This window comes from Struthio camelus, chromosome 13, assembly GCF_040807025.1.
Source record: "Struthio camelus isolate bStrCam1 chromosome 13, bStrCam1.hap1, whole genome shotgun sequence".
NCBI lineage: Eukaryota > Metazoa > Chordata > Aves > Struthioniformes > Struthionidae > Struthio > Struthio camelus.
This window is the reverse complement of record NC_090954.1, coordinates 11,965,687-11,993,673: the sequence shown is the minus strand read 5'-3', so window position 1 is coordinate 11,993,673 and position 27,987 is coordinate 11,965,687. Positions and strand designations below refer to the sequence as shown.

The window sequence follows — 27,987 nt, the reverse complement described above, 5'->3', positions numbered from 1 at the left end:
TACTGAGTTAAATTTACGTTGTATTTTTTTAACAAAAAAAAGGACTTGTAAAATGAGCGATAGATACTAATTTCCATCCATCTGTCAAATTAAATGCTAATGCCTAGATGTAGAAGACTTTTATTTAAAGAACAAGAATAAATTGACAATGCTTGCAAGAACAATACTGGCTTAAACGTCAGACTGCTTAAAGAAACCATTATTTTTCCAGAGGGCAGCTACAACTGTTCCTCTGCTGAAAGACTGATGTAACCACTTAACACTCCTTCTGTTGCATGTAAATTCCAAGAGCGTCCCTTGGCATAGCTTCCCACAAAAAAAAAAAAAAAAACACTATACAAAATTCCTGTATACAGTTCAAGGCCACAATCTACTGCTTTTCAATTTTCAAGCACAATCTTATTTAGTAGTTGCAGTGGATGACCATGAGAGTCTGTATATAAACCTGATTTTTTTTTCCTGTAGTTTTATCCAGAACAATAGTCTTCAACAATTACCGTGTCCATCGAAACAAGCTTTCACTTGAAGAAACAGCCGTGGTGTTAAGTAGTTGTGGACAGCACAAGGGAGACAGCCTGGTCTCAAAACATCAGACCAAGAACTTCCTGCCAGCCTTTTCATAAATGTTAGCGCAACCGTGTTTCCTAAGAAGGTCCAATGCCTGTTCGTGTAGTTCAGGAGGACACTGGGATCCAATGTGAAGGAGTACAAGACAGCACTCCAGCACGTCAGGGAAAGGGAAGGCCTGCAAGAAGAAATGTAAGGTGATACTCTTTAAAGTAGTTTCTACAGTTCCTAATCTATATAGGCCATGCTACACCTTAAGTTTCTAAATACGCTATCAAAGCTGTGTTTTTGGGTGCATAATTATCATAAATAGCAAGGGATTACTTTTAAAATGCGTAGCAGAGATTTATACTGCAATATTCCACTAAGTTCTCCCATGTGGGATCTACGCTTTCGAATTGCTTTAAGTCATGGGTGAAGCAAAAATTGCACCAACTGGACCCCAACACCTTGTGTTAATCGTCTCTCAAAATCATCATAGGATCAGGGTGCCTCCGCTTACCTTTATCAGCCAGCCTGCATCTATATTGCCAGCACCAACATAGCAGTACGGCACCTTTATCTTACAAACAAAGAGTCTGTAACTGTGGCACAAAAAGTCACCACTCCTTGCTTTCTGTATAAAAGGGATTATATCATGATGCTGCCCTTATCATCCATTCCAGCTCAAAGTACAAGAAGATCTTTCAGAACCACAACACCTCTTCTGAAAAAACTTACCTTTAAACTCTCTGGAAATTCTGCTAGCTTCTGGTTTGCTCTGAGAAGCTGCTTTGTTAGCTCAGGGAGGGTAATGGGTTCCTTTACTTCAGCTTTACTGTCAAAAAAGAACAGATGTCATGAGTAACTGTTTTGCTTAAATGACTGCACAGGCTCCCTACTCTGCTGGGAACGGAGCGTTAGACGAATGTTACATCCTCTAGCTCTTTCTTGCCAATGACCCAAAGAATTGTTCAACAGAGACACAGAACTCTTACATCGTGTTTGTCCTTTTGATTATCCTCCCCTTTTCAAATTGCTTTGTTTGTTCACTGTATCAACGCACTCTGTGCATCAGAAAGTTATTTGGCTGTAGTAAGTTTAAGCATGTGGTGCTTCAGCTCAGGGGAAGCACAAGAGTTCTGAGCTATATGTTGAAGTGTCTCTAGGTGATAAACTGGAGAGTAGAGTGAAGCTGAGCTAAGCAGCTAATCTGCTTCACAAACACAAAATAATAAAGCAACACTTCAGTACATTCCTTCACGTTTCAAAACTTACCACTTCATCTGGCTGCTGTCAGAGCATGGCTTGTCTGATTCAGTCTCTGAACTCTGCTGCAGCTTGCTTTCCTCCGTACTTCCATTTGTGCTTCCCTGGAGGTTGTTCTTCTGATGCTGGCGGATCATCTCTGCTAAAATCTGCTGGACCTCGGCTATATCTCTCTGGGTACTCTGCAAAGCAGCAATCACTTCCGAAAGAAGCACTTTGCAGCCACTCAGTTTTGACTGCCTGTCTTCCAAATCCACTGAGGCAGCCCTCGAGTCACTTTCTGTCTCGCACCTCTGAAGTTCAGTTGCACCGTGAAGGTTTTCATCCATCTCGACTGCACATTGATCAGCAGTTTCTTCAGGAGGAGAGCAACCTGAAACGTAACTCTGTTCGGGAGCTGTCTTCTCACTCGGACTCAGCACAGGATCCAAGACAGCCTTTTGCAAATCTTTTGCAAGACAATCTTTGGGCGGGTTCCACCACAGGTCATACAGCAATCCGTAAGCCACAAAGCCCTCTAAACTTCTGCAAGCATCCATGCTCTGTGTATCTGTGCTGTCTAGTTTCTGTCTCAGGTTATCACAGCCTAATAACACAAAAAGGATTAAAAGATAGATTACAAGGATTTCCAAAGACAAAGACCAGATGTGGTAAGTGAACTGGCTATCTTGGAGACCCAGAATAGAGATTTATTCAGACACTGGCAGAGGGGTGCAGGTAGCAGAAAGATAGGCATCTTTCTAAATACAGTGCTGTGTTCTAGCTAGCTCATGACTGCATGTTCTTATCGTTCACAGCAAACTTCCTTGATCCTAAACTGCACATCAGGATAGTCACATGATCAAGAGCCACAAGACCTCTGCACTGCATATTCTGAAAGCAAATGTTACTGGTGAGCTTTCTTCCACAGTTAGGAATTTTGATCACCCAACTGCCTTTGCAATAGCCAGACTCCACTGACAGTTAAGTGGCACAGACTTGGCACGGAAGCAGTACACTGCTAAGAGCCATGGGTTCCCATATACATGGGAATGTCCTACTCCTTCCAAAGGTTACTATGCCTAGTAAATTTAGAGTTAATGGACACGTAACTCTGCTCACAAGGATGATCCCCCTATTTGTCAGTACCAGGAGATACGCAAGAGCCTTACCTTCAGGAAGGAGGATACTGCAGATCTCTTGCATCAGAGTGAAATTACCAGCATCATAACTGCGGATCACAGCTCCAAGAATACTTTTCAGTGCCTCATCCCACGCAGCAGTCTGATAGCTCAGCGTTGCAAGGGTCAGGTCGTGGGAGATATGGAAAAGCAGCTATAGGAAGCAGCAAGAGCATGTATTAATAGCTTCACTGCAAAGTATGAATGACTGACAGGTTATCGCCATTGTGGAAAAGCCCAAGAGCACATGACTTAACCAAAAGCAATTTTAACAATGACGCAATTTACATACTCTCCTTCGTGCAGGAGACCAGAGTACTTTAGCATTACTTGTCATTGTAAGATCAGCAGCTGTGCTTGCATGTGTCCTCGTAAGTGGATGAGGAGTACATCAAAGGTTAGGGACTCAGCAGGGTCAGAGAGGACAGCTGTAGCAGCACTGCTCTATGAACAGACTTTCTGAACTCCAGGGTATTTTAAAAACAAGTTGCCTCTGCTAACAATTCTACATGAAAAATTGAATCACGGCCGAGACCACTGACCTGCGCAATCAATCCCATGCAGCCAGCACGTCTCACTGATCTCAGTGTATGTCAGTTCTTACCCTGTGCAGAAACACACTGCCAACTACGCAAGCTGTCCCAGCTGCTTATCATCCACCTCTCCTAGGAAATAACCTCACCCTGCAGCAGGGTGCAGAAACCAGTCCCCTAGAAGTGGCTGGCACACCACCACAAAGTAATTTGCTTATTACGCACATCACAATAAGATTTACTGTATACACAGATCTAAGCCCAATTACCTGCTTGGGATGTGTGTTGCTGGTTGAAGGAGGGTACTCGATATTGCGCAGCTGCTCCCGTGCACATGTGGCTTGTTCAGTGGTATTCATGCCCAATGCACTCTGCCAGACTTCCATCACCATGTCAAGAAATGGGGACTCTTTGTCCAGCTCCCAGCTGTGGTAACAGGGAGAGGAAGGGCTCTTCCGGTCAAATGGATTTCTCTCACTAAGGTACTTGCAAAGCAATTCATTAAGGCAGAAAACAAGCCTTTGTCCCTTCAATAAGAGAAAAAAAGAGCACTAAGCTGTTGTGAAGAGAAAAAAAAATCACTTATTGGTCACACCACATGACATTTAAAAACATCATGGCTACTAGCATCTTGATGGTGACAGCTTGTTTCACAACTGCAGCTACCAAAGGCAATCGAGTCAGGGAATCTAAGGCCAGAAGGGAACCTCAGACCAAGCTAATCTGACCTTCTGCTTCTCAGTCCACACAAAATCAAGTTCCCAGGTTAAGTCTCTAACAGCTAACAGGGTTACAGTTAGCTTGTTCGTTCATTTAATGTAAGCAACGAATACTTCCTTCTACCCCTTTCTTAACATCGGTATTGTATACTTAAAAAGAAATTAGAGCAAGAAAACTGCACTACATCAATTACATTTTTAAAATAAAAAAAATACCTCTCTCAAATACCTCTCCTTATTTCCCTGTATTCTGCCCTGTGACTCCTTCCCACCTTTTCATGTTATTACATCCCCAATTATTATCTGTCAAGAACAGGACCTACGTGCTTCCCCACTACAGGTCCTTGGCCTCTGCAAAAGGGACATGCTTGCTTATAGCATCACTGCAATACACTTCTAGCAGAATATTTTGAGGCAAAGCGAGCTCAAATAGACTACCTGGGGACTGTTAACATAGAGAAGGGGTGCCAAGTTAATCAAGTTAATCAGTTAATGCTAGAGAAAGGGAGAAGAAAAAAAACCAGTCTCACAAATAAAGTTTTCTGTTGCTGAAGGACTTCCTGAGCCCCCACCCAGTTCCTGGATGACAGCAGCTCTTGGGCACATCTGAAAGACAAAGTTGCTGACAACTCCTCCTCTCCAGATATCAGAGCCAGCTCAGCAGCAGTTTTAAGGGATGTCACATCGCCCTTTTTTGCCAGCACTTTGACTGCATCGTAGGGTGAGGAAGCCCCTAAATAACTAAAAAGAGATAAAAGCAAATGGCTTCAGGTTAGTACTAAGATACCATTTTAAAATTGTATTACAGCAGTTCTAGTGCAAACATATAAATGAAGATAAATCTGTAGTTACCACAAGTTCTCAGAGCTCTGGTCACTTTGCCTTACCGAAGGGTACATCACACAGAGGGTGCCTGATCTAACGCAAAGCTCCAAAGGGAAGCCTGCGGTCACTCAGCCTCTCAGCCTAGTAGTCTCAACTGAAACCTCTGGTAGCATGTAAAACCCTAAACCATGCAGGGTTAGATGAGAAATTTAAATAAACAGATTCAAGAGGACAAAAATTATACCAGCTTATCAACTACTCTGCATTTCTCTGGATTTCAGCTGAATCTTTTCAGAAGTGTGAACACAAAAAAAAAAAAAAAAAAGAAAAAAAAAGAGAGAGAGAGAGAGAGAGAAAGAACTGAAATCAGCCTCAAGCAAACACAGTAGACTTTTTCAGACCAAGATATTTCAAGAGTTATTAGTAATTTTGGTAGCCACAAGTATGAAACACTAGGCTGGAGAAGGATGACCCAGTCATTAGGCTGTTAGCTAAGGCCTAAAACAGAGTCAGGAGAAAAAGCTGCTCTGCCACATTTTCAGTAGAAAGGTTGGAAACATCAGAGAGTCTTTTTGTACACATCCTAATCTTAGTCTTGCTATCCTAATTTTCCAAGTCTTCCAAGCAATGTCTTCGGAAAGAAGTGGCTCTATCACAGGTAAGTTGTCCTTCTGCTCTGAACTGCCCTCTGAAGCTTCTTTTCCCACCAACATTAGAGAAATCCAGTGAGATCAGGCTCAGGAAGCACCTTGGACAAATAATGAACAGGCCCCCTTTTGAAAGCTGCCAGATTTTAGCTGCTACAAAGCCAACAAGTCGTCTTTGTTTCAGACGTGGAATCAATACTCTCCTTTTTGCAGTAAAACTTACCATTTGGCGGCCATGGAATAATGACCATCTTTCTCTAGAAGAGCTGCCCAGCTGGTGTAGAGATCCCTCAGGACTGGATCTTCTGGACGCAGCCTGGCCTTAGCAATTACAATAGCTTCCCTAAGGCACATAAGAGAAATCCGGTAAAAGAAGTTAATTGACTGCATACAAAAATAAATACCTTATCCTTTCATGGGTGACATTTCTCTCACATTTTTTAAAAAGAAACTGCCTCAAGTATTTTAGGCCCAAGAACAAAGAAGAAGATTTATCTTATTAGATCAGACAACTAATGTAATTATAGCTGGGAGCCCACCTCCCACTGTAAAAGTACCCAACACCTGAGGAAGCAAAAACGCTAATACCTCTGTCTGGCTGCACAATACACCGTAGAGAATATTCTAAAGAAAATCTAATAATCTCATTTAGAGTAAACAAGAATTGCATGTTTCCTCCCAGTCTTTTTCAGTTACCATGCCCTTAAGCATTAATACGTAGCAGCAGTAAGTAAATCATGTTTTTTTAAGTCGTGCTTGTGTGTAGAGCTGAGTAGTTGTCAGGTATTAAAGCACAATGTCAGCACTGCACAGCTAAAATGTGAAATCAAAGCTATTCACTAGTGTAGCCTGAAAACAACAACAATCTAAACAAAATATACAGCAACCTGTAGAAGTGGTTCACTTTCAGGAGCTCGACAGCCTCATACACTTTATGGATGGACAGGAGGTGGGAAGCAGCCTTCACATACTGCTCCTGAAAACACAGCTGCTTTGCAAAGGCTTCTACTGTCCAAACCCAAGCCTGATATCCAACTGGAAAAGAGACGGCAATACCATCATTAGGGAAAAAGTTTTAAAACTGGAAGGACTCCTGTGAGCACTGGTATCACCTCCAGACTCGTTTTTTGTTTCTTAACCGTTCTAATGCAAGTCACCGAGGCAATAAAACAGCACAAAGCTTGGGCTTCAACATAACTGTAGGACTTCACAATCAGCAAAATAACAACTTGGAAGTATATTTAAACCGACAGCAAGCCAGGAGGATTGCAACATATTACAAAGTACCAACTCTGTGCTTGGAAGTACGGGGAAGTATGGGTCTCCTCTAAGAAGTCCCAAAGGAAATCAGTCTTTATTCCCTTCTCCTCCAACCCAAGCGTGCTCGCGGGAACATCCAGGTCTTAATAAGCTACATTTGTTTTATGTTTGAATTTTGTCATCAGGCAGTTAAAGAAGTAACCTATTTCCAATCCAGAACAATCAGAATGTGGTGACCCTTGGCAGCTAATTCCATTTGCTTACTTGTCACAAACAAAACATACCCATGGGTGAAATTGCTACCAGCTGGTCTGTCAGCTCTCCCCTCTCAGCAGCTGCCTGGAGGATGCCCTTTAGATCTCCTTTCCACAACATGAGCTGCTGAAAGAGCTCTGGATGCCCATTCTCCAAGTGATATTTTCCTGTTTGAAACAAACATACTTTCTAGTTACCTATCAGCATGAGTCCAATAGTGCCAATTAACCGCAGTAAAATACTCTGGCAAAAACGCGTTCGTTCAGACTTAAGATACTGCAAGTTTGCGTCTGAAAGCCCTAACAGCTGTTTGGGAAAAATAAGTCTTTTCTTCAAGCCTGCATTCTTAACCCTGCATTTTAATCTGCAATAAAGAAAACGTGAGCATCTTTCCCAATTTGTCTTCTTCTCAAAGGCCCCTGTGACAATGGTTATATTGTCAAATTGGATTCAATATGCCACTTACCTTCCACATCTATCATCTGGTGCAGAGAAGCCCTGTCTGTGAAAAGCCCCAAGTGGACATGATCCTTGAGGTCAGAGGACAAACCCTCATTATGACCTATCACAAATAAAGCAAAGAGAAGGAACATTTGAGAGTTGGTGCAACGCAGGGCACGAGAACCTGCCAAATCAACGTACTGCTCTAGTACGCTCAATCACTGGGAATATTTATGCCTTCCACTTTTTTTCCTGTAAACAGCAGATGTAACAATTTCTTGCGTTTGTACTTCATTCATGTCTGATTAAAAGGACCGTGTGCGTGCTGAACGTTTATTCGAAACTGAACATTGCAAGTTCCTTTGTACACTCTGACTTTAAGACTGATACCTTTGGATTTCAGACATGTAGCAAGCCTCAAGCAGTCCTGATGCAATTCGTCTTTTGATCTGTGATCCATGGATGTGGTGAAGGGCAAAATTGAACGAGGCTTCCTCTTCTTCAGAGAGGAATCAGGACCTGAAAAGTCGGTCGCGTTTTAGTCACTGCTGCACAGTTGTAAGAGTCTCCTACAGCAGAACTCTGGTATGTTCCAAAAGAGCCCTCTTCCTCACGCAGTAAGACAAAAAGCAAGTACTCAAGTGCCACGTGCATCTCTGTTGTGACAATTCTGATTTTTAAATACTGATCACTTTCAATACTGATCCATCATGCCTAGACTGAAACTAGCAACCAAAAGGCAATATCTAAGCCCACACTGAATAACTTATTCAGTTGACCTGGCAAGTATGGCAAATAAAAGTAGAGAACTAAAACGTTTAAGAGGTTTTAAAAGCAAACACTTTTCTGTCTTTCTGTACCACTTACTTAGCGTCACATTAAGAAGGGAAGCTGCAGCCAGAAATTAGCCTAGAATCAGCAGCTCTGCTTGGATGCACTGCTGCTAAGAAATCACTGAAACACACTAACCTGTTTTCTCTTTAGGCTGATCCTTTTTCACAGGAGCGGCCTTCTGGGTCACTAAAGGCTTTGGCAAGCCAAACGAGAAATAATCAGACGAATATGAAGAGGTATCCTTGGACGCTGTGGAGTTAAGTGATAAAAAACCGCAATAGTACATGGAAAAGCCTAAAGCAGAATACTTCAAATATTCACATTATATACAGAAAAAAAAAAGCTTCACTTTGCCATAGTACTTAATAGCTTTTCTAGAGAAAGGAAATAATAATAAGATATTACAGAACTGTCAGAAAGCTAAATAGGATGTCACTAGACACTAACAAAGGTCCATAAGTATTAAGATCCATCACTGGAAGGCAGCACTGATCAAAAATGACAGTGTTTCAGGACTAGCACCTCACTTAATTTTGCTCTTTATGCCAGAATCTTCTTATTTAAACAGAGTGAGTCCCAAACTAGTCTATAAGGTTATGTTTCAGGAATCGTATTTCCTTCAAGTGGAATATTTCAACTAAAAACTTATCCTAAGAAAATAGGCAGGAAAGCGTTAAGCTTGGTGATGCTCTGAGAGCTAATCAATCTGGGAAACACTGCACTAAGACAATCTGATTATTACCTGCCGTGGAGACTTTATCAGGCAACTCTGCCTCTTGAGCTTCTTTTTCTCCTTCGTGGTCTGATACTCCATTTTCTTCTACCAAAATTTCTTTCACACTTTCATCTCCATTCACGGTATCGCTCAGATCCTGCTTGGCTGGACTCTTTCCTATAGGCTTTTTCTTCTTCTTTGTTTTGACTTTGGGTTGCATACTTCTTTTCTTCTCTAATTCTATGCTCTTTTTGCCTATAAAAGTTTTTCAACAGTTACCCTGATATAATCTGTAGAGATTTTCAGTATATTGTCTGCCTCTCAAGATCAGTATCTGGTTTCCAAATAAGGATACAGCTCAGTTTAAACCTGGACACAGTTTATCCCTAAAGAGGTAGCAGGCAGATCTGAATTCAGCGCTAAAACTTTATTATACAATTTCATTCTGGCAACCCTTTATTTCCCACCTCCCACATCATCTCCAGGAAAGGATCTTCTGTTTGAACGTACTTACCCTGAGGAGGCCGGGTATGCTCCTGCTTCGAGATGAGCCATTTGTGAACAGAAAAATCATCTCCTCCTGTATAAATAGAATCTGAATCCACTGGTGACCACTGGACACAAAGCAGCCGGCCCCGGTGCCCTCGGTAGTTGCAGAGCGGCTCTTCTTTCATAACATCCCATACCTTATAAATAAAAAAAGAAACCCAATTACTCAGAAAGTCTCACCCTCCCCTAATACTCAGCATTTCCTCTTCAGTGATTTGCACATGTAGAAGCTTCTCTTTTAGGGTGTTTGAACCACAGCACAAGTATTCCAAATGCCAACGTGCAAACGGAGAAAACTCAGAGCTTCGTTTGTTTGCATTGATACATTTGTGTAACATATCCCTTTTCTGAGGATCTAAAAGTGAAAACATCATATGAATGACAGGAATAACATGATACGGAAACACAAACGACTGGACTTATGAATCAACTCATTAGTCATTAAAACACACCAACTGCCCAGCTTCTCTGTATGCATTTCCCCAGGTCTGGACTAAAATTCTTCTTAGCAGTATTCTCATTTGCCGGTGGGAAGAAGAAACGGGACTAAGCAAAAGGCAAAATTTTGCTCTCTGCTTCAGGTATCCAGGACCAGCACACGGTTATCAAGGGTAAATCTGCAATCATTCAGCAGTTTAACTAACAAAAGCAGCTCTGTTGTTTTGCTTGGTTCTAAAACATAGAGAATGGATAATTTGAAAATAAGAGAAACATACTTCTGAGTACGTTCTAGGGTAATAGCTCTAGAGTAATACCTGTGCAGTGCCATCATAGCAAGCAGATACCAATCTCGCCTCATGGTGGGGGCTCCAAGAAAGACTTGTGATTTTAGCTGTGTGCCCTGCCAGAGTTCGAAAAGGCTCTGTTATTGTCAAAGGACCTTCTGAAGAGTTCTCTGAAGGAAAAAAAGAAAAGAATCAAGCATGGCTAGAAGTACGGCTAGCAAGAGAAACCACAAGCAAAGTAAAACAAGGTGCCAAGACTTGGAAGTATAATTTGCAAACCATTACCTATAATGCTCTTCAGATTATGCACATAAATAGTAGCATTAATTGAGCCCGAAGCTATCAAATAACTCAGCTCTGGCTGGCTCCCATGCTCATGGTGCCAACGAATAGCGTTAATCAGTTTATGATGTTGCTGGATAGTGCAGAGCAATTTCAAGTTTGGAGCCTGAAATATTTCGATTGAGCTGAAATGTGAAAACAAGAAATCCACCAGTCAGTGAAAATGGGATTTTTTGGGGTGAATTGTGTTAGGAGAAGAACGATAGAACATGAAATAGAGTAACTAAATGAGTTTTCTGTTTCTGAATTCAACTCAAGCCCCGGTTTAGTTCATCAGCAAAAATGAGTTTCAACCCTCAGTGGACCACTGAAAAATGATTTAACATGATGCAGTGGATCCTCCATGCCAAAAATGACTAAACCAAGTAGCAACAAAGGATGCTGTGTTATCACAATTGAAATACACTGGCAACACCACTTTCAAAATTCCCTTTTCCGGTTTTTGCAGATATTTTCCTGACATGAAACTATGTTTTGACAGGTGAAAGAATAGAGATAAACCAGCATAGCAAAAAAATATTTTTGTTTTTCTACGTCGACTCTCGTCGAGATCAACGCATACACAACTCTAACCTATAAGTTAAACATACCCATCCTCATTACCAAGAGCCAAGAGTTTGCCATCCGGTTTCCAGCTGATCTCAGTATGTGCAGGCAATTTGTGCTGTAGAAAGAAGACACAACTATTGCCAACAATCTCCACACACTTACGCCTTTACCGCGGTGTTTATTTATTTATTTTTTAAAGTTAACGTTTGCAACAACAGGAGTAGAGAAACTGAGTTAATTTAGGATTGGAGCTTCACATTTCCAATGCTTGCCTGCCTTGTTATCTAAGCCATGACATTATTCGGAATATTACTTCTCAAACGCTTTTAAAATGAAAAATCCTGTAGGAACTAATCATTTTAAACAGCCAGGTACAGCTCTAAAAAACAGACATTTTATTTCAATTACTCTTTTTTGATGAAGCAAACTGCAAAGCAGAAAAGTAACTGATGCCAGCAATAGATCTGCTGTGTTAATTTCAGGGGAAAAAAAACCCCAAAAAGTAAAAACCTCCTTCAGAGCCAAACACATAAAGCATCTGTATAGTTTGAGTTACTCAGAGGTTTCTAAAGTTCACCTGTGGAGACTGAGAGTTTTAAATTATTTGTTCTAGATTCATCATGGAGACAGAAATGGAAACCTAGCAGGTCAACTACACGGCTGCAGAACCTATGACAGTGTTACCACTGACCCATAAAAACAAACAAAAAAAAATACTCACTTTGATTGAATTAGTGTCTCTGATGACTTTGTTGATGTCATTTGCTTCTCCACTAAGCTTCCAAGGGTTGTGTTGAAAAACAATACCTTCACCAGCACAGCTGTATAACGTTACAGAGGGCTGTTCACCTTCTCCTCCTATCCAACAAAGAAAAATGCTAAATATTACTTCTGTTAAGATTGGTGAAGAACAAGAGTATTAAAACCATATTTTGATTTTTAGTGGGAGTAAAAAGTTACATACATGCTTTGATTGCCTGTGATCTGACAGCAAGAAACTCTAAGCAATACAGTCCATCGAAACAACCTCCCATTTCTAGTAACAGATCTCTGCATAACACAGCGACTGCATAAGTTTAAACTCCCTTTAAAGTCTGTTCCATAAAAAAATTCAACGTTTTGTAAGAAGAGCTAATGGAGCTGTTCTCTTTAGTTCAAATGGCTGAAATATATTCTGGGGCTAAGGAACCCACTTTGATCCTATACAGGGACTGCAGAGGTCCCATACAGACAGTTACTGCTTTTTAATAGCCTGAAATAAGTACAGAGGTGTTATACTCCACTCCCACCTACTTCCTGAAACTACTAGAATTAAAAAATTAGAAATATAACAGACTGTTTTGCTCTCTTGCAAAATTATTAACAACTCTCCAAGTGGAAATGCATCCTCAATGGGTAGGAAGGACAGCACCAACAAACGGGGCTCCTTTCCCTAAGGAGGGAGAACATACCAACTTCATGGCATCTGTGTGCTCTGCACGGATGTCCTACTCTGTCATAGGGGGTTGCAAGACTCACCAAAAGACAGAGGAGGAGTTGGAGGGCCCCAGGCTAATGTGTACACAGTCTTCTTGTGGTAAGTACTGGAGATCTGAGGTGGCTTATTCCTAGCGCTGGGTGGGAAGATGAGGAAGTAGGTGCAGTTAGATTTAAGCAAAGGGTACTGAACTTCTGCTCAGGAGACATATCAAATACAGAAAAAGATCCAAGCGACACGTTTCCAGTGATGAAAACAGACAACAGGTGCTTTAACATGCAACAAGCAATGGCCCAGCCACATCTCCTCTTGGACACTACTAAAAACATAACAAAACTGTCCTGATGAGCTGCACCTGCATGTTGCTCTTCACTCTATGAAAATCTGTCTGGCTAAAGTTTCCCTTGACTGAAGCCTTCCCATAGGTGATGTCTGGTCACGCAATTTGGACAAGATTACCTTAAGAACTACCAGACATAAGTGAGAAATGAAGAGATGCACTGAGACTCCAACTGGTTGACTAGTGTTAATTTAACCCTGCTCTTGTCTAACAGTAAAGATATACCTCAGGAAAAAATCACGTCATGTCGGCATGGTGGTAAACCAGCAGGATGTGACAAGCAGTGATAGCAAAACTGATTAATTTCGTCTCATGATCCTGAATGCGTGGAACAGAAAAACATTTCAACCATTTCAAATATAAAACTGAACGTTACTTCACTAATTTAATAAGCTTCTGTTCACTCCATCACCAAATCTACAATTTGCTCGTTAGGACACTAATACATTTGAAAGCTCCTTTCTTACCTGCTGGAGAAGGTGTCAAATATGCCAACTTTTCCATCATCTGTTCCAAAAGCTAAGCAGCCTTCCTTAGTTGGATGCCAGGATAACTGCAAGCAAAAGAGTAGAGAGGGCCCAAAAATGGCACAAGTCATTATTTCTTATTTTCTTATTAGTTCTTATTTTCAAATAAGAAACAAAAGGAAAACATTGAAACTGATGAGCAAGCACAACCCTTCATATCCACCCTTGGAAATAAAGCCACTTTATTTGATCTCTCCACTAGAAGTAGCAAAGACTCTCTCCCTACCAGTTATTGTGGGATGAGATCAAAGTGACTAGCATCATTAAAATACCACTTGATATCCACTTTATAAAATAAAAATGTGGGATAACTATGTAGGACGGTGAGAAAATTTACAGTGTGGACAAGAATAACTACCACATTTTAACGCTGCCACCTAATTTTACCAGGCATTAGCATCTGGCCAGTCTCTGATCAAACCCAACCTGAAGACATCCACATCTGTTTTGTGTGCATGTCATAAGCTTCCTAGCAGATTAACAGAAACCACAGAGCAAGAAAGATGGAGCAGGAAAGGATCACGCAGGAGGACAGAAGCAAGGAAGCAAACTAATAACCAGCTAGACTTCAGTCGATTTTCACTAGATGGAATGCAAGCATCTAGGGCTGTAAAAAGGTCTAAAATTTGGCTGCCAGATTTTACAATATACGATATACCAAGAGAATCGAGCTCATAAGAAACAGCTTGGCTTTATGTACATGTTAGTTAGGAAAACTACAGGAAACTGTATATATTCGTTGGGAAAAACATTATTCAGAAGAGAAAAATGAGTAAGAAGGGGAGGAAAACACAAGAAAAGGGAATCAAAAGCACACTTACTGCTGTAACCTTGGACTTTATGCTTTGCCAGAAGGTTTTAACATCATAGGTATTGTTCATGGACAAAGTATTCCACACCCGTATCATGCTGTCCCCAACACCGATGGCAAGACAGCCTGTGTCCACAGGGGAGAAGGCAAGACTATAGACAAACCCCCCAAGCGAGGGCATTGTCCAGCTACAGTCAAGAGTTGATAGGTCCCAACACTTCACCTGAAGAAATTTGGCAACAAGGAACGGTTAAGTGCATGAGTGACTGGTATGACAAGAAAAAACAAAGCACAATGAGACAAAGAATCAAAGTGCCAAATTCAAGACTTGAAATATTATGTAATCTTCATCCACAGCAGCGCATGTCACAGATACAGGGCTGCACTAGTTTGGAAGACTGTAACAGAACAGGCAAAATGAACACATTTCAATACTACAGCTCCTCTTCTGACTTCTAAATAAGAGACTCTCTGCTGCCTTTAAAGTAAAAGGAAAACAAGGAAAAACAAACAGATGCTATTGTTCACGTAAAGACGGCTACAATTCAGTTCTACACGTCATTTTAAAAAGGAAACTTAAGTCTTACTAAAATGAAACATTGAGACAAAAGAAGTGGTAAGCCCCCATTATTAAATGCTTACCATTCAATCCAGAAGGGCATATCCATTCACTTCACCATAGTAAGAGCGTGAGCTAATGAACTAACAAAAATATACATAACCAATGCTTAGAGCAAATTTTAAACAACGTTGCAATAAAATCCTGCAATACACCCACTTTAGGAGAAAGTTTGTGGCCATAAAAGAGGTCACCTCAATTAACTGAACTGCATTGGCACTGCTGTTTTTATGCTATTTGATAAATGGTTCTTACATCTCTGTCCATTGAAATGGAAAAAAGTAGCTCTTTGTCTTGAGCCTTCAGGGAACACAGATTGAACACAATTCGTGAGTGATTCTGTCCTTCGGAAGATCCTAGAAGCGTCCACTTGCGTTTCACAGATTGGGTCAAATCCCAGAGTAGCAACTCTCCCCTACAAATTAAAAGCGTGCACTTCGTTGTTCACTTTTTAAAAAAAAACTACTGTCTATATACAGCCTGTATTACGTATATACACACTGCAAGCGTAACAGCAATACAGCTATTCACACATCCACGTGATGTGCCTATACATATACACACACACACACACACACACCCTCCTACAGGTAATATCCATGTTTAACCACGTTCAAAGCTGTCATGCTATTTTCTCCCATTAGATGTTAAATGAACAAAAATACTATTAGTACTATTAGCATTCCCTATTCAGTTAGATTACTGGAGAGACTACGGGATAAATAATAATTTTACAGAGCTTTGAACTCCCACTCTAACTCTTGGCCTGCCTTCTCTCCAGTTACGCTGACAGAGGTGGGGGGTGGGTATAGTCAAGGTTTCCTAAACACTTCTTCCTTAATTATCAATAAATACATCTGAGGTTACTGAGCGTGCCCAGGCCGCTGTGTGCCATACTTACCCAAAACAGCTGGATACAATTTCTTTGGAACGACCACAGGGCCAGTGAACAGTCAGCCAAATGCGCTCTTTAACAGCGGGATCAACGGCTCCACCTCTTCTCTTCACGGGTGGCAACTTCAAAGTCATTACACCTACGGAACCCAGAGGGATCATCTAGATCTAGCACATCAAAATTCTCTGACAGAAAAAGTAGTCCTGTGAATCCAAAGCTTTAAGGACCCTCCCCTTCGCTTTAGAAGTACTCTCTCATAGCGTCACTAGTTCCTACTTTCTAAATCACAGAAGTTTATTTAGCCTGCTTCTACTCACTGAGAAATATATCGATCTGACTATCCCAGACTGAAATCTACCTAAACCAAACTCCTTCCCCCTCTCCCTGTGCAAAGGGAATTATCTGACCTCCTGAGGGGATGCATTCAAGTGACTTACTGCTTTCCCAGACAAATGGTTTTGTAATGTCTAACATGAATGTTATCGCTTATATTTCTTGTCCTGCTCCTGGTGAACACCAAGAACGTCCTAACTCCAATTCTGACTTCTTTGGGCCAAGGAAAATCATTGCTAAGAGTCAAATACGGAATGGGGTCCATCATGGGCAGTGTTACAGCAAAACAGAACTTCAATCGTAGTTCTGATTTTTAGTTCCTATTAGCACACAGTAAATCAAGCATAGTGAACAATCAGAGCATTACACTATTAGGTTAGCAAACGAAAGGTGTAGTTAGAGAAGAACTCTTCCACCATTTTGTTATTATTTACTTCACTTATGTTATTAACTTTACTCACTTCTGCCTCTAGTACAGCTCCATATTCGTATGGTCTGATCTTTGCTTCCTGAAGCCAGGTAACAGCCTTTCTTCGCAGCCGTATCTTGTGTCAGCTCCCCATTTGGAACTTCACTGTCTTCTAAAGGAAATATCGAATAGCGTCAAAGTCGTGTTATACTTTAAAACTGAAAGGTCTGTATAAATCAGCTGAAACTATATTGCTCTGTATCAGAAAACACCGTAGCTTAACTCATCAGGTGCCTTTGATTAGCTACCACCTTTCTATGAATAAGGAATTGAGTTGCCTAGAAGGAGGATTTCAGTATGAACCAAAAACCACTTTACGAACTATTAATCGTTTCTACGTACCTTGGAGCTCATCTTGCCAAGCAGGTAACCTTTCTTCACCAGGCACAGGGCACCAGGCCAGACAGTGTATTTCATCGTCATGGCCTCTTAGCCGATGAAGAACTTCTCTTTTCCTGCTGATATCAATTATAACCACCATGCCATCCTTGTAGCTAAAAATAAAGATTTAAGTTAATGAAGAAACTCTTGGACCCTTGTGGAATAATATCTGATTTGATTTCAAAGCTTGTCACTGAGATTGTTATCATTATCTCCATATTACAGACAGGGAAGCCAAAGCACAAGCAGCAATGGGACTCGCAGACTAACGATCAGCTGGAGCTCCAGTTTAGCACTGGAATACACGCAACTGCCTTTTCAGGTGCAATTACACGGTACTTTTGGCTTCATGAATGTCATTAGTAGTATTGCTTCCACAGACCTGACAAGCAACAGTCGCTTTTCTACATGGAAAACCTTTCCTTTTAGAAACACCACTTTCATTTTCTCCCTTCTCTTGTGTTTGTTCTCCTTCAACAAAACTGCGCTCTCAAGTTTAAAGGGCTTTCATGTTATTCCTTGTTCGTTCAATATGGTCTTGGGCATCTAAGGGGCTGGAATTGCAATGGCTGAGAAAGGCCTAGCAAGACTAAGAAACTGTTCAAATGAAGTTACCTGTAATATGACAAAGACCAAAGAAGTCTAATCAAAAAAATATTAGTTTAAAATAACTTCAGAGATTCAAACCAAACCCAGACCCTTAAATTTTTATAGAATTCTATGTCTTTCATGTCTATCAAATCTGAACATTCTTTCTGGGTTGCCGCGTACCAGAAACCAAACAGCCACCAAGACCTCTTAGAAAGCAATTGTGCAATTGTTTAACAAGCAAAAATCCACGACAAGGACCTTTCAAAAGAAGAATGAGAAGCAACAAAACAATTAATATTTACCCAACAGCCACCAGGTTTTCGTCATGAGGAGAACAAGTGAGGCAAAAAATTGTCCGAGGCTCTGGGAAGAATTGTTGGCTGTCATTTCTGTTATGCCAGTAACAAACAATTATACCTTTCTCATCACCGGATACAACCAAATCTTTCACAAGAGGTGACCAGTGCAATGCAGAGATTGTATTCTGAAGAAACAGAATCAAAGACGTTTAAAGGAGTCTAGGATGTTGTTCCACTAGATTTATTTCATACTGTTTAAAGAATTAAAACACAGAACACAATGAAATGCATAAAAAGCAGCTTCTTTTTGGATGGAAAGCAGACTACGTTACTCTAACAGCCTGCCTTCACTCACTAGCTAGAGATTACCACCTAACACAGAATAACAAAGAGAAAACAATCTGCAAGTACTCCCCAACATCAGCTAAGTTTTAAACTGCTTCCGTTACTTTGAGCTTTGACATGTTTGGTGTGCCAATACGCTGCCATTCCAGTTAACTTCTTATGGGCCATGGTATCTCCCAGCAGCTGAGGCACAGTAACTCACCACACGTACCGCACGTGTGTTCTCTGAGGAAGAACAACTTGGTGAGGTGATGTTAAGTGAGCTGTGTTAATAGGCATGCACCAAGTGCATTACTCGCTCACTGAAGCTCTGATGATACCTGACAGCTTATTAAGATGCTATAACATCACTATAGACCTAAGCCCGGAAAAAATAGCTACCCACAAGAATTCAACAGTCCTGACTCCACCAGTTTCGAAATCCACCTTTAGTTGAAGCAATACCCGCTGCTTTGTGCGCCAGTCCTACAAGGCAGATCAGTGAGTTTTTCTCTCAGCGTTTCCTACGCCCCGGCGAAGATGGGCACCGGTGTCCCTACCTGGTGCAACGTATGCTCCGTCACCGGCGACAGCGTCTGCGTGTCCCAGACTTTCACCGTCCCGTCGTCGGAGCTGCTAGCGCAGAGCCCGCTCTGCCCGGGGTGGTGGCAAAACGCGAACCCGGAGACCCTCTCCGTGTGGCCGACGAGCTCTCCTGCGCGGCAGCGGAAGAGCGGGATGGAAACCTCCTCGGAGGGCACGGACCCCACGAGGGCGCGGCCCCCTCCTCCACGAGGGCACGACCTCCCCCCCACCCCCGAGGGCCGCCCGCCCCGGCCCCGGCCCCGGCCCCGGCCCCCACCACGTGCGCGGGCCGCAGGGCGGCGGAGGGGCGGCCCCGCCGCGCTCTATAAAGGCGGCGCGGAGCAGGAGGGCCCGGGGCGGCGTCAGGGGGCCCGGTCACCCCCATCCTCTCCCACCCCACCAGGCCCCGCGCGCGCGCGCGCCGGTACCGTAGAAAGCGGGCGCGGCGGTGCCGCCACCGCCGACGTCCAGCAGGCAGATGCTGTGCCTCGCGCCGAAGCCGAAGAGGCGGCCGTCCCCGCTGGCGTCGCTGCAGCGGCTGCTGTACCAGTTGGGCGAGGCGGGCAGCACCCGCGCCGCCGCCGCCATGGCCTCGCCGCCCCGTTAGCCGCCTCGGGCGCTGCCGAGCGCTGCCGCCCAGCGCCGCGCACGCCGTCGCAAAGCTGGCGGCGCGCAGCAGGCCGCGCGTGCGCCGAGAGCGCCTGCCGTAAGGCGAAGCAAGGAAGATGGCGGCGCGGCGGGTAGCGGCGGCTGGTGAGAGTGAGGGGTCGGGAACGGCGGCGGCGAGGCGGGGGCCGGGGCAGGCCGAGCCCGCCGCTCCGCCGCTCACCTCGCTTCTCCCTTGCAGGTTGTGCCTGGCCGTGGGGCCTCCTCGGCTGGGCGCGCCCGGAGAGGTGAGTGCGGCCCGTCCCTCCGGCTCCGCGGGCTCCGGGTGCCCAGCGCCGGGGGCCCGGCCCGGCCCGGCGACCGCGGGGCGCGGAGGGGAGGGTCGGGCCGGGCCGGGCCGCATCGCTGCGTGCGTCGGTAGCACCTTTCTCCGCGCCTGGTCATAGCGGCACGACGGAGGCGTCTCTCTGCTCTGGTCCTGCCCGCGCAGCTCCCCTCGTTCCTCCCGCCTTCTGGCGCACAGCGGTGCCAGAAAATTCCCCTGGCTCCCCAGCGGCCTTTTCCGTAGTTGCTGACCTTCCCGCCCCATCTGCACGGGTGGGGAGGGTGAGTCTGGGGAACGCGGGGCTCTGCTGGCTGTATTCCAACTTCAGAAGAAAGGCTGGTGATGTGGATTTTCAAAGGGCAGAGCTATGGTCTCGGCTAAAGCCTGTGGAGGTAAACGAGCGAGCCGTGTCTCTGAAGGAAGAATAAACATGCTTGTGCTTTGCTTACTGCCTTGCAGTTGAACTAAGTTGCATGCTGATGGCTTGTGTTTTATTGAGTTCTTCTATGTCTGCTGCTTACTCCTTATGCACAATTCCTGCTATAAAGCTTCTTTTTTTCTTTCCTTCTCTGCTTGGTTTTGTGTATGTAACGTAAATACTTTTGTTGCTTGTCATTGTCTTCTTTGGCTTGTAGTCTCTTTGTGTCCTCTTCTGCCTGCTGAAAGCACTACAAGTAGAGTTGCCCTCTACATACGCTTGGATTACCTTCAATTTTAAGCTCCTAAATCCTTAGTCTGTGAAATGCATTAATGCGTTCTGCTAATACTTGGAAGATAACTAATTCACTGCTATCTCAGCTAATTCAGTCATCAATCTGCACCATTGTATATTTTTGTTCTATATTATTCAATGATATTGTCTAGTGATGATGAATTGTTGACTTGCTGTTGAGTGAAACTCAAAGTATTAAGCAAATAATGAAGCTAGTTTTGATGAATACTGGCTAGAAGAGTCCATAATATTTTAATTTGCACGTTACGCTACTTCCTGTTGACCAAATGTGAAAATTTTTAGTCTGTGCAATGCTCTCTTGCAACTAAGACATTGTATGCTATTTGCCAAAAACTTTTAAATTGCTTTGATGCACAGTCTGGCAGTGAACATAAAGGTCTTCAAGCCTTAGACTTTGTAAAACTCACAGCATATCGTCTTGACCTTATCTAGATTCTTTTTGGTTAGAGATTAATGAAAGGATAAGGATAAATTGGTATGTCTTTGAGATTCATTTGGATGTGTGGGCTTAATCATATGATCCGTGATTGCTAATCTTTATTCTTATTTCATATTAACTTATGGAGGCAAATGCAAAAATACTTTTGTAGTTCATTTATTATTATATTGTAGCTATATCAGGAAGGCTGCTAGCAGAATCTGGACTCTGGAGAAAAGACTGTCTTTTGTTCGAACTGCGTGTTGTATTTCCCACCTTCAATTATTCAGTTAGTCTATGAGAGTACCTAATATAGGGATGGCTTCAGTGAAGTGTTCTAAATACTTAAAAGGGAATTGTTATTTCCCTGCCGCCAATATCTGCCAATTCAGAAAAAGAAAAATGTCATTCAGTAGTTGCTTGCTTTAGAAACTTTGATTGCAAGGATCACGTATGCCAAGAGGAATGTGGAAATACGGCTTTTTAAAGACAATTCTGAGGTAGTGTGTCACTTACTTGCTATGAAACTCTACTCTGTGAGAAAAGGAGACTGATACCGAAATGGTGCTTCAGAAATAGCTAGTGTCATGCCAAAACTTTTGGGGCTAAATGTCTTGCTACTGTAAGGTATGGGGAGGGGGGGGATTCAACTCTGACAACTTTTTCCCAGCTCTGACAACTTTTTCCCCATACTAGCAGTTTTTCAACATGAAAGCATTCTGGTCTCAGCAAGCAGACAAAGTGGAGTAGAGTTGCTCGTTCTGTTTCAGTCTCAAGTTGAAAGGGAGGAAGAAGACTAGTAACTAGCAAAGCATGTGTTCTAGTTAAGGCTGGAACAGACACTTAGAAAGCTCAAGGTATGTTTTGATTGCAATACTTAAGTGTCCCAATTTCTAGAATTGGTTTTCAGTTTCTAAAGCATTTGATGTTACATTCTAATAGAATATACTCGGTCTTTGACAAACCAAAATGGAGAAGACGCCTTGGTTTGTTACCTCTTGCTTTCAAGCTTTGTTTCCTCTTGACTCCTATTTCTTGTAGCTTATAGTTACGACTGACTGCCCTGTATCATTTTATCTAGACAACAGGGGGCAAAATGTAGCCTAGTCTTTCTGAATTGGAGGTGAGAGAACTGACTGAAAAGCATAGAAATAGTTTTTCACTGTCAATTATCTTATTTCACTGCCTTTTTAAAGAAGTTCTGAAATAACTTTCCTTTCAAATTTCAGACAAGATGAGTGTATATACAGTTCTAAGACTTTGGTAGTCAGTCCTTGAAAAGCTAAAAATTACTACTGCTAAAAATTTTTAGGTGAAACTTAAAGTATTGGCTGATCTTAAAAACTGCAAACAGTGGGTTCATTATGTTGGTAATGAACCCCCCACAAAGAGGCGATTACATCTCTGTCAGGATCAGCGGATGCTCATTGTGGCATCTCTTGCCACACAGATGTCGCTTAAGATCATGGCTTGCTTTAGGAAGGCTAAAGCTTCCTGCCCAACTGTGGGAGACCTTTCAGTATAAAGGCTCAAATAGTTTCATTTTGTGAGCTGTCAACTGTGACAGACATTCACTTTATCCAGACTGGTAAGGATAAATTCAACAGGCACACAGAGTTTTTGTATTCAACAGCAAAGGTTGTGGTCTTGTTTTGCAGGTTTTTAGCATCTGGTAGTGTTTTCCCTCTGTCATGCATCCACACAAGCACACCCCTGGAGAAACTTGGGAAGTGGGAGAAAAAGAACAGGATTGTTTACCCTCCACAGCTGCCTGGAGAACCTCGCAGACCAGCGGTAAGAATGCACCTATAACTTTTGGTACCTGTCTATATGTAACGATTTCAGAATACAAGGTCATTGTCTCAAGATCACCCTACGAGGCGCTAATTTGAAAGCTTATTTATTTGGTGTTAAGATTTTGGTCTGTTTGGTGTATTTATATTGTGAAAGCCAGAGAAGTTAACTTCACTTTGGATGTTTCCCACCTCTAAATTTTGTTGGAACTTCAACAGCTGATCAGCTATCTAATGTGTGATGCGTAGTGCAAAGATATCGTCCTCTCTTTGTAGAAGTCTGAGCTACAAAGAGGCAGAAGTTACCAGGAACTCTCAGTATACACTTGTCCTATTCATGCTAATAGTAGGTAACTAGAGAAGAAGGTGACTGTACTGTTGGTTCTGTGCACAAAGCTAGAAAATCTACTTCTAAGTAGCGGAGCTAATGGTGTACATTTACTGTAGATGCAGTAAAGTGCATCATCTTTTCATTTCTTAATTTATTTTCTTACAGATTATCTGGGGCCTAATAAGGTGTGACCTCTTAACGTGGCCTTTCTCCTAACAGACTTATTCGTAGGCTGTCTTCTGTCTTATTGCTTGCTTGTTTTGTTTTCTTGGATTTGTTCGGTATGGACTGAGAGATTCTGAAATTATCAGAGAAGAACACATGAATCGGACGTGATATATGACTGCAGAAACCCCTTTCCCTCAGGAAACCAGTATATGAATACTGTACAGCGGGGTTGTTTCTTCAGACTCTTTGCATAATAATTTGTATTTACTAAGCCATGAATTGAAGGAAGGAATCTAATATCCTTTTGTCACCTAGATCCTCAATGTAGCCGTCTTCCGTTGGCCAAAGTAACTTTTGCAAAAGTCAACTTAAATAACATAGTCGACTCTTTCTATAAAGTAATGACAAATAAGATTATTTTTTGATAACTGCAAGTTCATCCATGTTTCTTCTCTGTTGTCCTTCTCTTGACCAATTTATAGCTGGAAAGTACAGTTAAAAGCAAGCAGCAGCAAACCTCTTGTTTTAGAGTTCTGCATGAAAACTGAGTGTTGTGTATTTTGTCAGTGAAGGGAATAATCTATGGTTCTTTCTCTACACCACAAACTGAGAATTTTTAGGTGAGCTCCTCAGTATTTCCTTATACTTCTTGACAGCTGCCTTTTTGGATTTCCATTTTTGCAATCATACTTCCTTGGAAAGTGTTATCTTTTGTCCTCTGCTTGGCATACCGCTAAGCGGAATAATTTGTATCTCAAAAGCATAAGGCCTTTTAGCCACGTGCTTCTGTGGGTCATGAACACTTATCGCTTCTGTCAATATGATGGCCTAGGGCTTACAAATGTATGCTGTATATGCCGAGTAGTACAGTGCTTATGAAAAAGCAATTATCAACAGACTTGCTGATTAAATCATTCTTTTTCCTATTCATAAAGAAAAAAGTCAAATCTTTCAAACTTAAGGCTGTTAAATTTTTCTAGCTGCTTCTAGTCCTTTTTGGTGCGATAGTGATGTTAGATAGCTCTTCTGGAGATGCTCTTCATGCCAATGGTAAGTGCAAAGCCCTCCCCACCTTATCAGTAACCAGTAAGTTGACTTGATATGAGAGTAACTTCTTTGCCTGAGTGGGCAAATGAGTTTTCCTTTCCTTCTCCCCTGCTCAAAGCAGTCAAAGATGAAAAACTTCCTGGCTACGCTTTTGGGGAACTCTTATTTCTAACTTATTCTCGTAAGATTGTATTAAAATCTTATTCTGTACACACTACTTCTTTAATGCTTTCACCTTAAAATGTCAAAGGTATGTCTGAGTTGATATATTTGTGGCATAGTAGGGAGAGGCATGCTTATTTTATTCTTGGAAAAAACTTAGGTTCACAGCAAAATTTTTGTGTCTCTATTTTCTTACACCTAGGAAATATATCACTGTCGGAGGGAAATAAAATACAGCAAGGATAAGATGTGGTATTTGGCAAAACTGGTAAGCAAAAGTTACTCTTGTAGGTATTGTTAGAGTGTGAAATTTACTTTCTCTGTTTGCTTTAACAACAGCCTCGTAGTTCAACCACAGCCTAACTGGCATCTTCATAACAGGATCCTAGGGAACAGCATGCGCTTGTGCAGGCAAATAGCGATGCGCAGTTTGGTTTGAATGCTTTATCCTAGTATGTTCTCAAACATGTCCACAGGATCATAGGCAGATTATACACCTTAAAAGAATTTTCTTATTGACTTCTGCCTAGCAATAGATGGCAAGGGGAACTTTGAAAGGTAGTCACTTTTTTCTCTTTAAGATGATAAACGTTAATGATTAGTCATTCTCTTATCTCTGTATATAAGAGATCACGTGGGAGAAATAGCAGTTAGGGAAAAGGATATTTACTTGCTTTTTATAATGGCAAATTAAAGTATTGTATTCTGAATCAGAGAAGGGAAATATTTGTAATTGCAAAGTTAACTTTAACCCCTTTTAATTGCAGATAAAAGGAATGTCCATTGACCAGGCTCTTGCTCAGTTGGAATTTAATGATAAAAAGGGAGCAAAGGTAATCAAAGAGGTATGCAGCAGTATTCTCTAATGCTCCAGTTTTTAAGGAAACTTTCAAATCGGTACCTATCACCAGCAGTTTGGAGACGTTTCTACTAAGCCCCTTGGGAATGCTTTTAAACCAAGTCTTCGTTCTTGTAGCAATTGCTTACTGTTGTGACTTATCCAGCAGAAGTGACCTCTGTGCGTCCGTGTTTTAACTCATCATGATATTAGAGCACATGTGGGTAATCTCTTATCTTTAACGAACAATAACTTGGCGTTACAATCATGATAAATAGTACAGACTCCTTGTCCTTAATGGTTGCTACATTGATAACGTATTTTGGCTCTTAAATTTACAAGAGTTGTAGACTATCAACAGAGAAAGCACCAAGTTCGGCAAAGACGTGAAAGGTTTTCAAATACTGCAGTTGTTAGGAGCCTCAAAGGGTTTACTCATCTGCTTGGCCAAAACATTAATTTCCGGTGTAAATATACTGGCAAAGAGGTATCATGTGTTAGCCCAAAATATGGAGTGGCATAAGTTGATTTTGCCCACCTTAGAATTTGTTTTCGGTCTGTCCAATTTGATGAAGGTCTGTGGATAGAAGGCTGACAAATCCTGAGGGGAACCATCTTCCCTCCTCCAATGCTCTCTCCTTCCCCAGCAGTGATAAAATTGTCCTGAAGCTTTTCAGTCTGTGTGCAGAGAACGTACTTATATGAAAAAACAAGTCTTTTTCTAACGCTATCCCTGGAAAAGAGTTTGCTGGCTTATTTTGATCCTTTCAGAATAATTTTTCTTTTGCTGACTTAAAATGGAAGCAATTGTACGTTTATCCGGAAAGGTAAACAGCACTGCTGAAATTCCTCATCGGTATTTCTGTTTTTTTCCTTATGTTACAGGTTCTGTTAGAAGCTCAGGAAATGGCAGTAAGAAATCACAACGTGGAATTCAAATCAAACTTATATATAGGTAATAGTTTCTTCTTTTAGTGCAAAGAAATGTCATCTTACCCTGGGGGAAAATGTTATCCTTAATTAGGTACTGTTACTTTGAATCAGCACAAATGATTGCAAACCAGTTTATACTTAATTACTAATTTTTAGCAAATTAGTCAAGGCATGTTCTTTCTACTTGCTGCATAACGGAAGTTAATGTGGCTGTTGAGCCTTAAGCCATCAGTCTGTTGGTGGTGTCTGACTGGTGTCCTTCTGGCATCTGCTAGATGCATAATTTTTAATAAGATGTATTCGTATGAATGAAATTTCTGCCCCCTGTGTGAAAATGAAAAGTCCCAAAGAGGAAGGCTGACATGAATATAAGAGACGGGACAACAAGAAGCAGACTGGTATTAATTTTTAATTCTACCAGTGAACATAGATGCTGGTAACTTTGTCGTTAATACGACTTCCATGGGTGAAAAGAAGGGGAATTGGAAATTCTTTGAAAAAAAACAAAAATTGTTGCAGATGATCACAGGATAAGTTTAACTACAGCACTTTCTTACCTAGAGAAATGTTTACGTATAGGTGTTTTCAGGGCTGAAAGAAGGTTGTCATTTTGCCAAATATGGTGTAAGTGTCATCATAAGTTTTAAAGTAACCTGGATTGTAGAGCAGAACAGACTCGAATTCTTTGGGGCCTTCCAGGCCTCTGCCACAAAGAAGTTTTTATTTGTTAGTGCAGGGCTGGATGTTTAGATAACGAAAATGCCTGTGATGAATACAATCGAGGGAGGAAGGGAAGTAAGTTCTGCAAGACTTCTCTGGGAAGTCATGAGACGAGTTACTGAAAAGCAATGGAATTAATACTACCTTTAAAAGAGCTATGTGATCTAGTAAGCTCTCGATGTAGCTGCCTTTGGATTTGTCTTTCACCATATGTTTATTTTCATGCACGCACATTCTAAATCCACCTTTTTGGTGCTCCTGATGAATGCTAATCAACTCATGAGTTCCTCCGTGGTGGTAATCTACTAAATGCAATAGCAGGAAGGTGGGGAGAAAGAATTCTGAAAGGACTTAACTTTTCATATGCAGTCATGAAAAATACACTGACAAGGTAAAATAAGCTACTACACATCTGCTCTTAAACACTGAGACTGAAGTCTTTTCACCCTTTTTCCTTCAGCTGAGTCCTTGACAGGCAGAGGCCACTATGTGAAGCGGATCCGTTACCATGGCAAAGGCATGTTTGGCATCATGAAACTTGTCAGATGCCATTACTTTGTGAAGTTGGTGGAAGGTCCTCCTCCTCCTCCAGAGCCCCTAAAGACGGGTTTTGACCAAGCAAAGGAATATGTGCAGCAGCTGCGAAATAGGACCATTGCTAATACACTGTGACAAACTCTTGTGACATTATAGGTGTTTCTCCTTTGACAATGTGGTTATGTAAAAGAATAAAGTCATGTTTCAGTTATATTTTTGGTGCTGCTGGAGCTGGATGATGCAAGAATGATCATAAGCTTTTTTTCTTACTTGGTCAGCCATAAGTATGGGGGGGGAAGTCTTGGAAAAGTGGCAACAGATGTTGCTTTTTCAGAGTTACTGAAAGTATTAAATAT

General features: G+C 41.9%; 2 protein-coding genes across 2 annotated transcripts; one reads left to right on the top strand and one right to left on the bottom strand.

Annotated features, from left to right (window-relative positions):
• Positions 1 to 102: 102 nt before the first annotated feature.
• Positions 103 to 19,713, bottom strand: GEMIN5 (gem nuclear organelle associated protein 5). The gene is made up of 28 exons (XM_068959623.1): positions 19,449 to 19,713; positions 18,996 to 19,150; positions 18,115 to 18,296; positions 17,183 to 17,334; positions 16,833 to 16,952; positions 16,045 to 16,177; positions 15,399 to 15,558; positions 14,535 to 14,747; positions 13,654 to 13,739; positions 12,888 to 12,982; positions 12,091 to 12,227; positions 11,411 to 11,484; positions 10,764 to 10,945; positions 10,509 to 10,648; positions 9,719 to 9,890; positions 9,232 to 9,459; positions 8,625 to 8,738; positions 8,046 to 8,174; positions 7,681 to 7,776; positions 7,244 to 7,381; positions 6,587 to 6,734; positions 5,923 to 6,042; positions 4,758 to 4,968; positions 3,778 to 4,035; positions 2,967 to 3,129; positions 1,825 to 2,401; positions 1,288 to 1,384; positions 103 to 745 (listed from the first exon to the last, which is right to left on the bottom strand). Exons 1-28 carry the CDS (start codon positions 19,606 to 19,608, stop codon positions 590 to 592), a joined length of 4,596 nt encoding a protein of 1,531 aa, XP_068815724.1. The 5' UTR covers positions 19,609 to 19,713; the 3' UTR covers positions 103 to 589.
• MRPL22 (mitochondrial ribosomal protein L22) lies at positions 19,660 to 27,842 on the top strand. The gene is made up of 7 exons (XM_068959627.1): positions 19,660 to 19,773; positions 19,868 to 19,913; positions 22,761 to 22,896; positions 24,806 to 24,871; positions 25,371 to 25,448; positions 26,327 to 26,396; positions 27,555 to 27,842. The coding sequence occupies exons 1-7, from the start codon at positions 19,746 to 19,748 to the stop codon at positions 27,764 to 27,766; spliced, it is 636 nt and encodes a 211-aa protein (XP_068815728.1). The 5' UTR covers positions 19,660 to 19,745; the 3' UTR covers positions 27,767 to 27,842.
• The last annotated feature ends 145 nt before the right edge of the window (positions 27,843 to 27,987 follow it).

Bases quoted from the DNA above. Each gene is read 5' to 3' on its own strand.
- GEMIN5 (XM_068959623.1), bottom strand. From the start codon at position 19,608: ATGGCGGCGGCGGCGCGGGTGCTGCCCGCCTCGCCCAACTGGTACAGC. The intron at 17,335-18,114 runs GTAAATATTAAT...CTTTATTTTTAG, and splicing joins GAAAACCTGGTGGCTGTTGG to CTACAAGGATGGCATGGTGG. The intron at 2,402-2,966 runs GTAAGGCTCTTG...TTGTGTTATTAG, and splicing joins CAGTATCCTCCTTCCTGAAG to GCTGTGATAACCTGAGACAG.
- MRPL22 (XM_068959627.1), top strand. From the start codon at position 19,746: ATGGCGGCGCGGCGGGTAGCGGCGGCTG. The intron at 19,914-22,760 runs GTGAGTGCGGCC...CTTGTTTTGCAG, and splicing joins GGCTGGGCGCGCCCGGAGAG to GTTTTTAGCATCTGGTAGTG. The intron at 26,397-27,554 runs GTAATAGTTTCT...TTTTTCCTTCAG, and splicing joins CAAATCAAACTTATATATAG to CTGAGTCCTTGACAGGCAGA.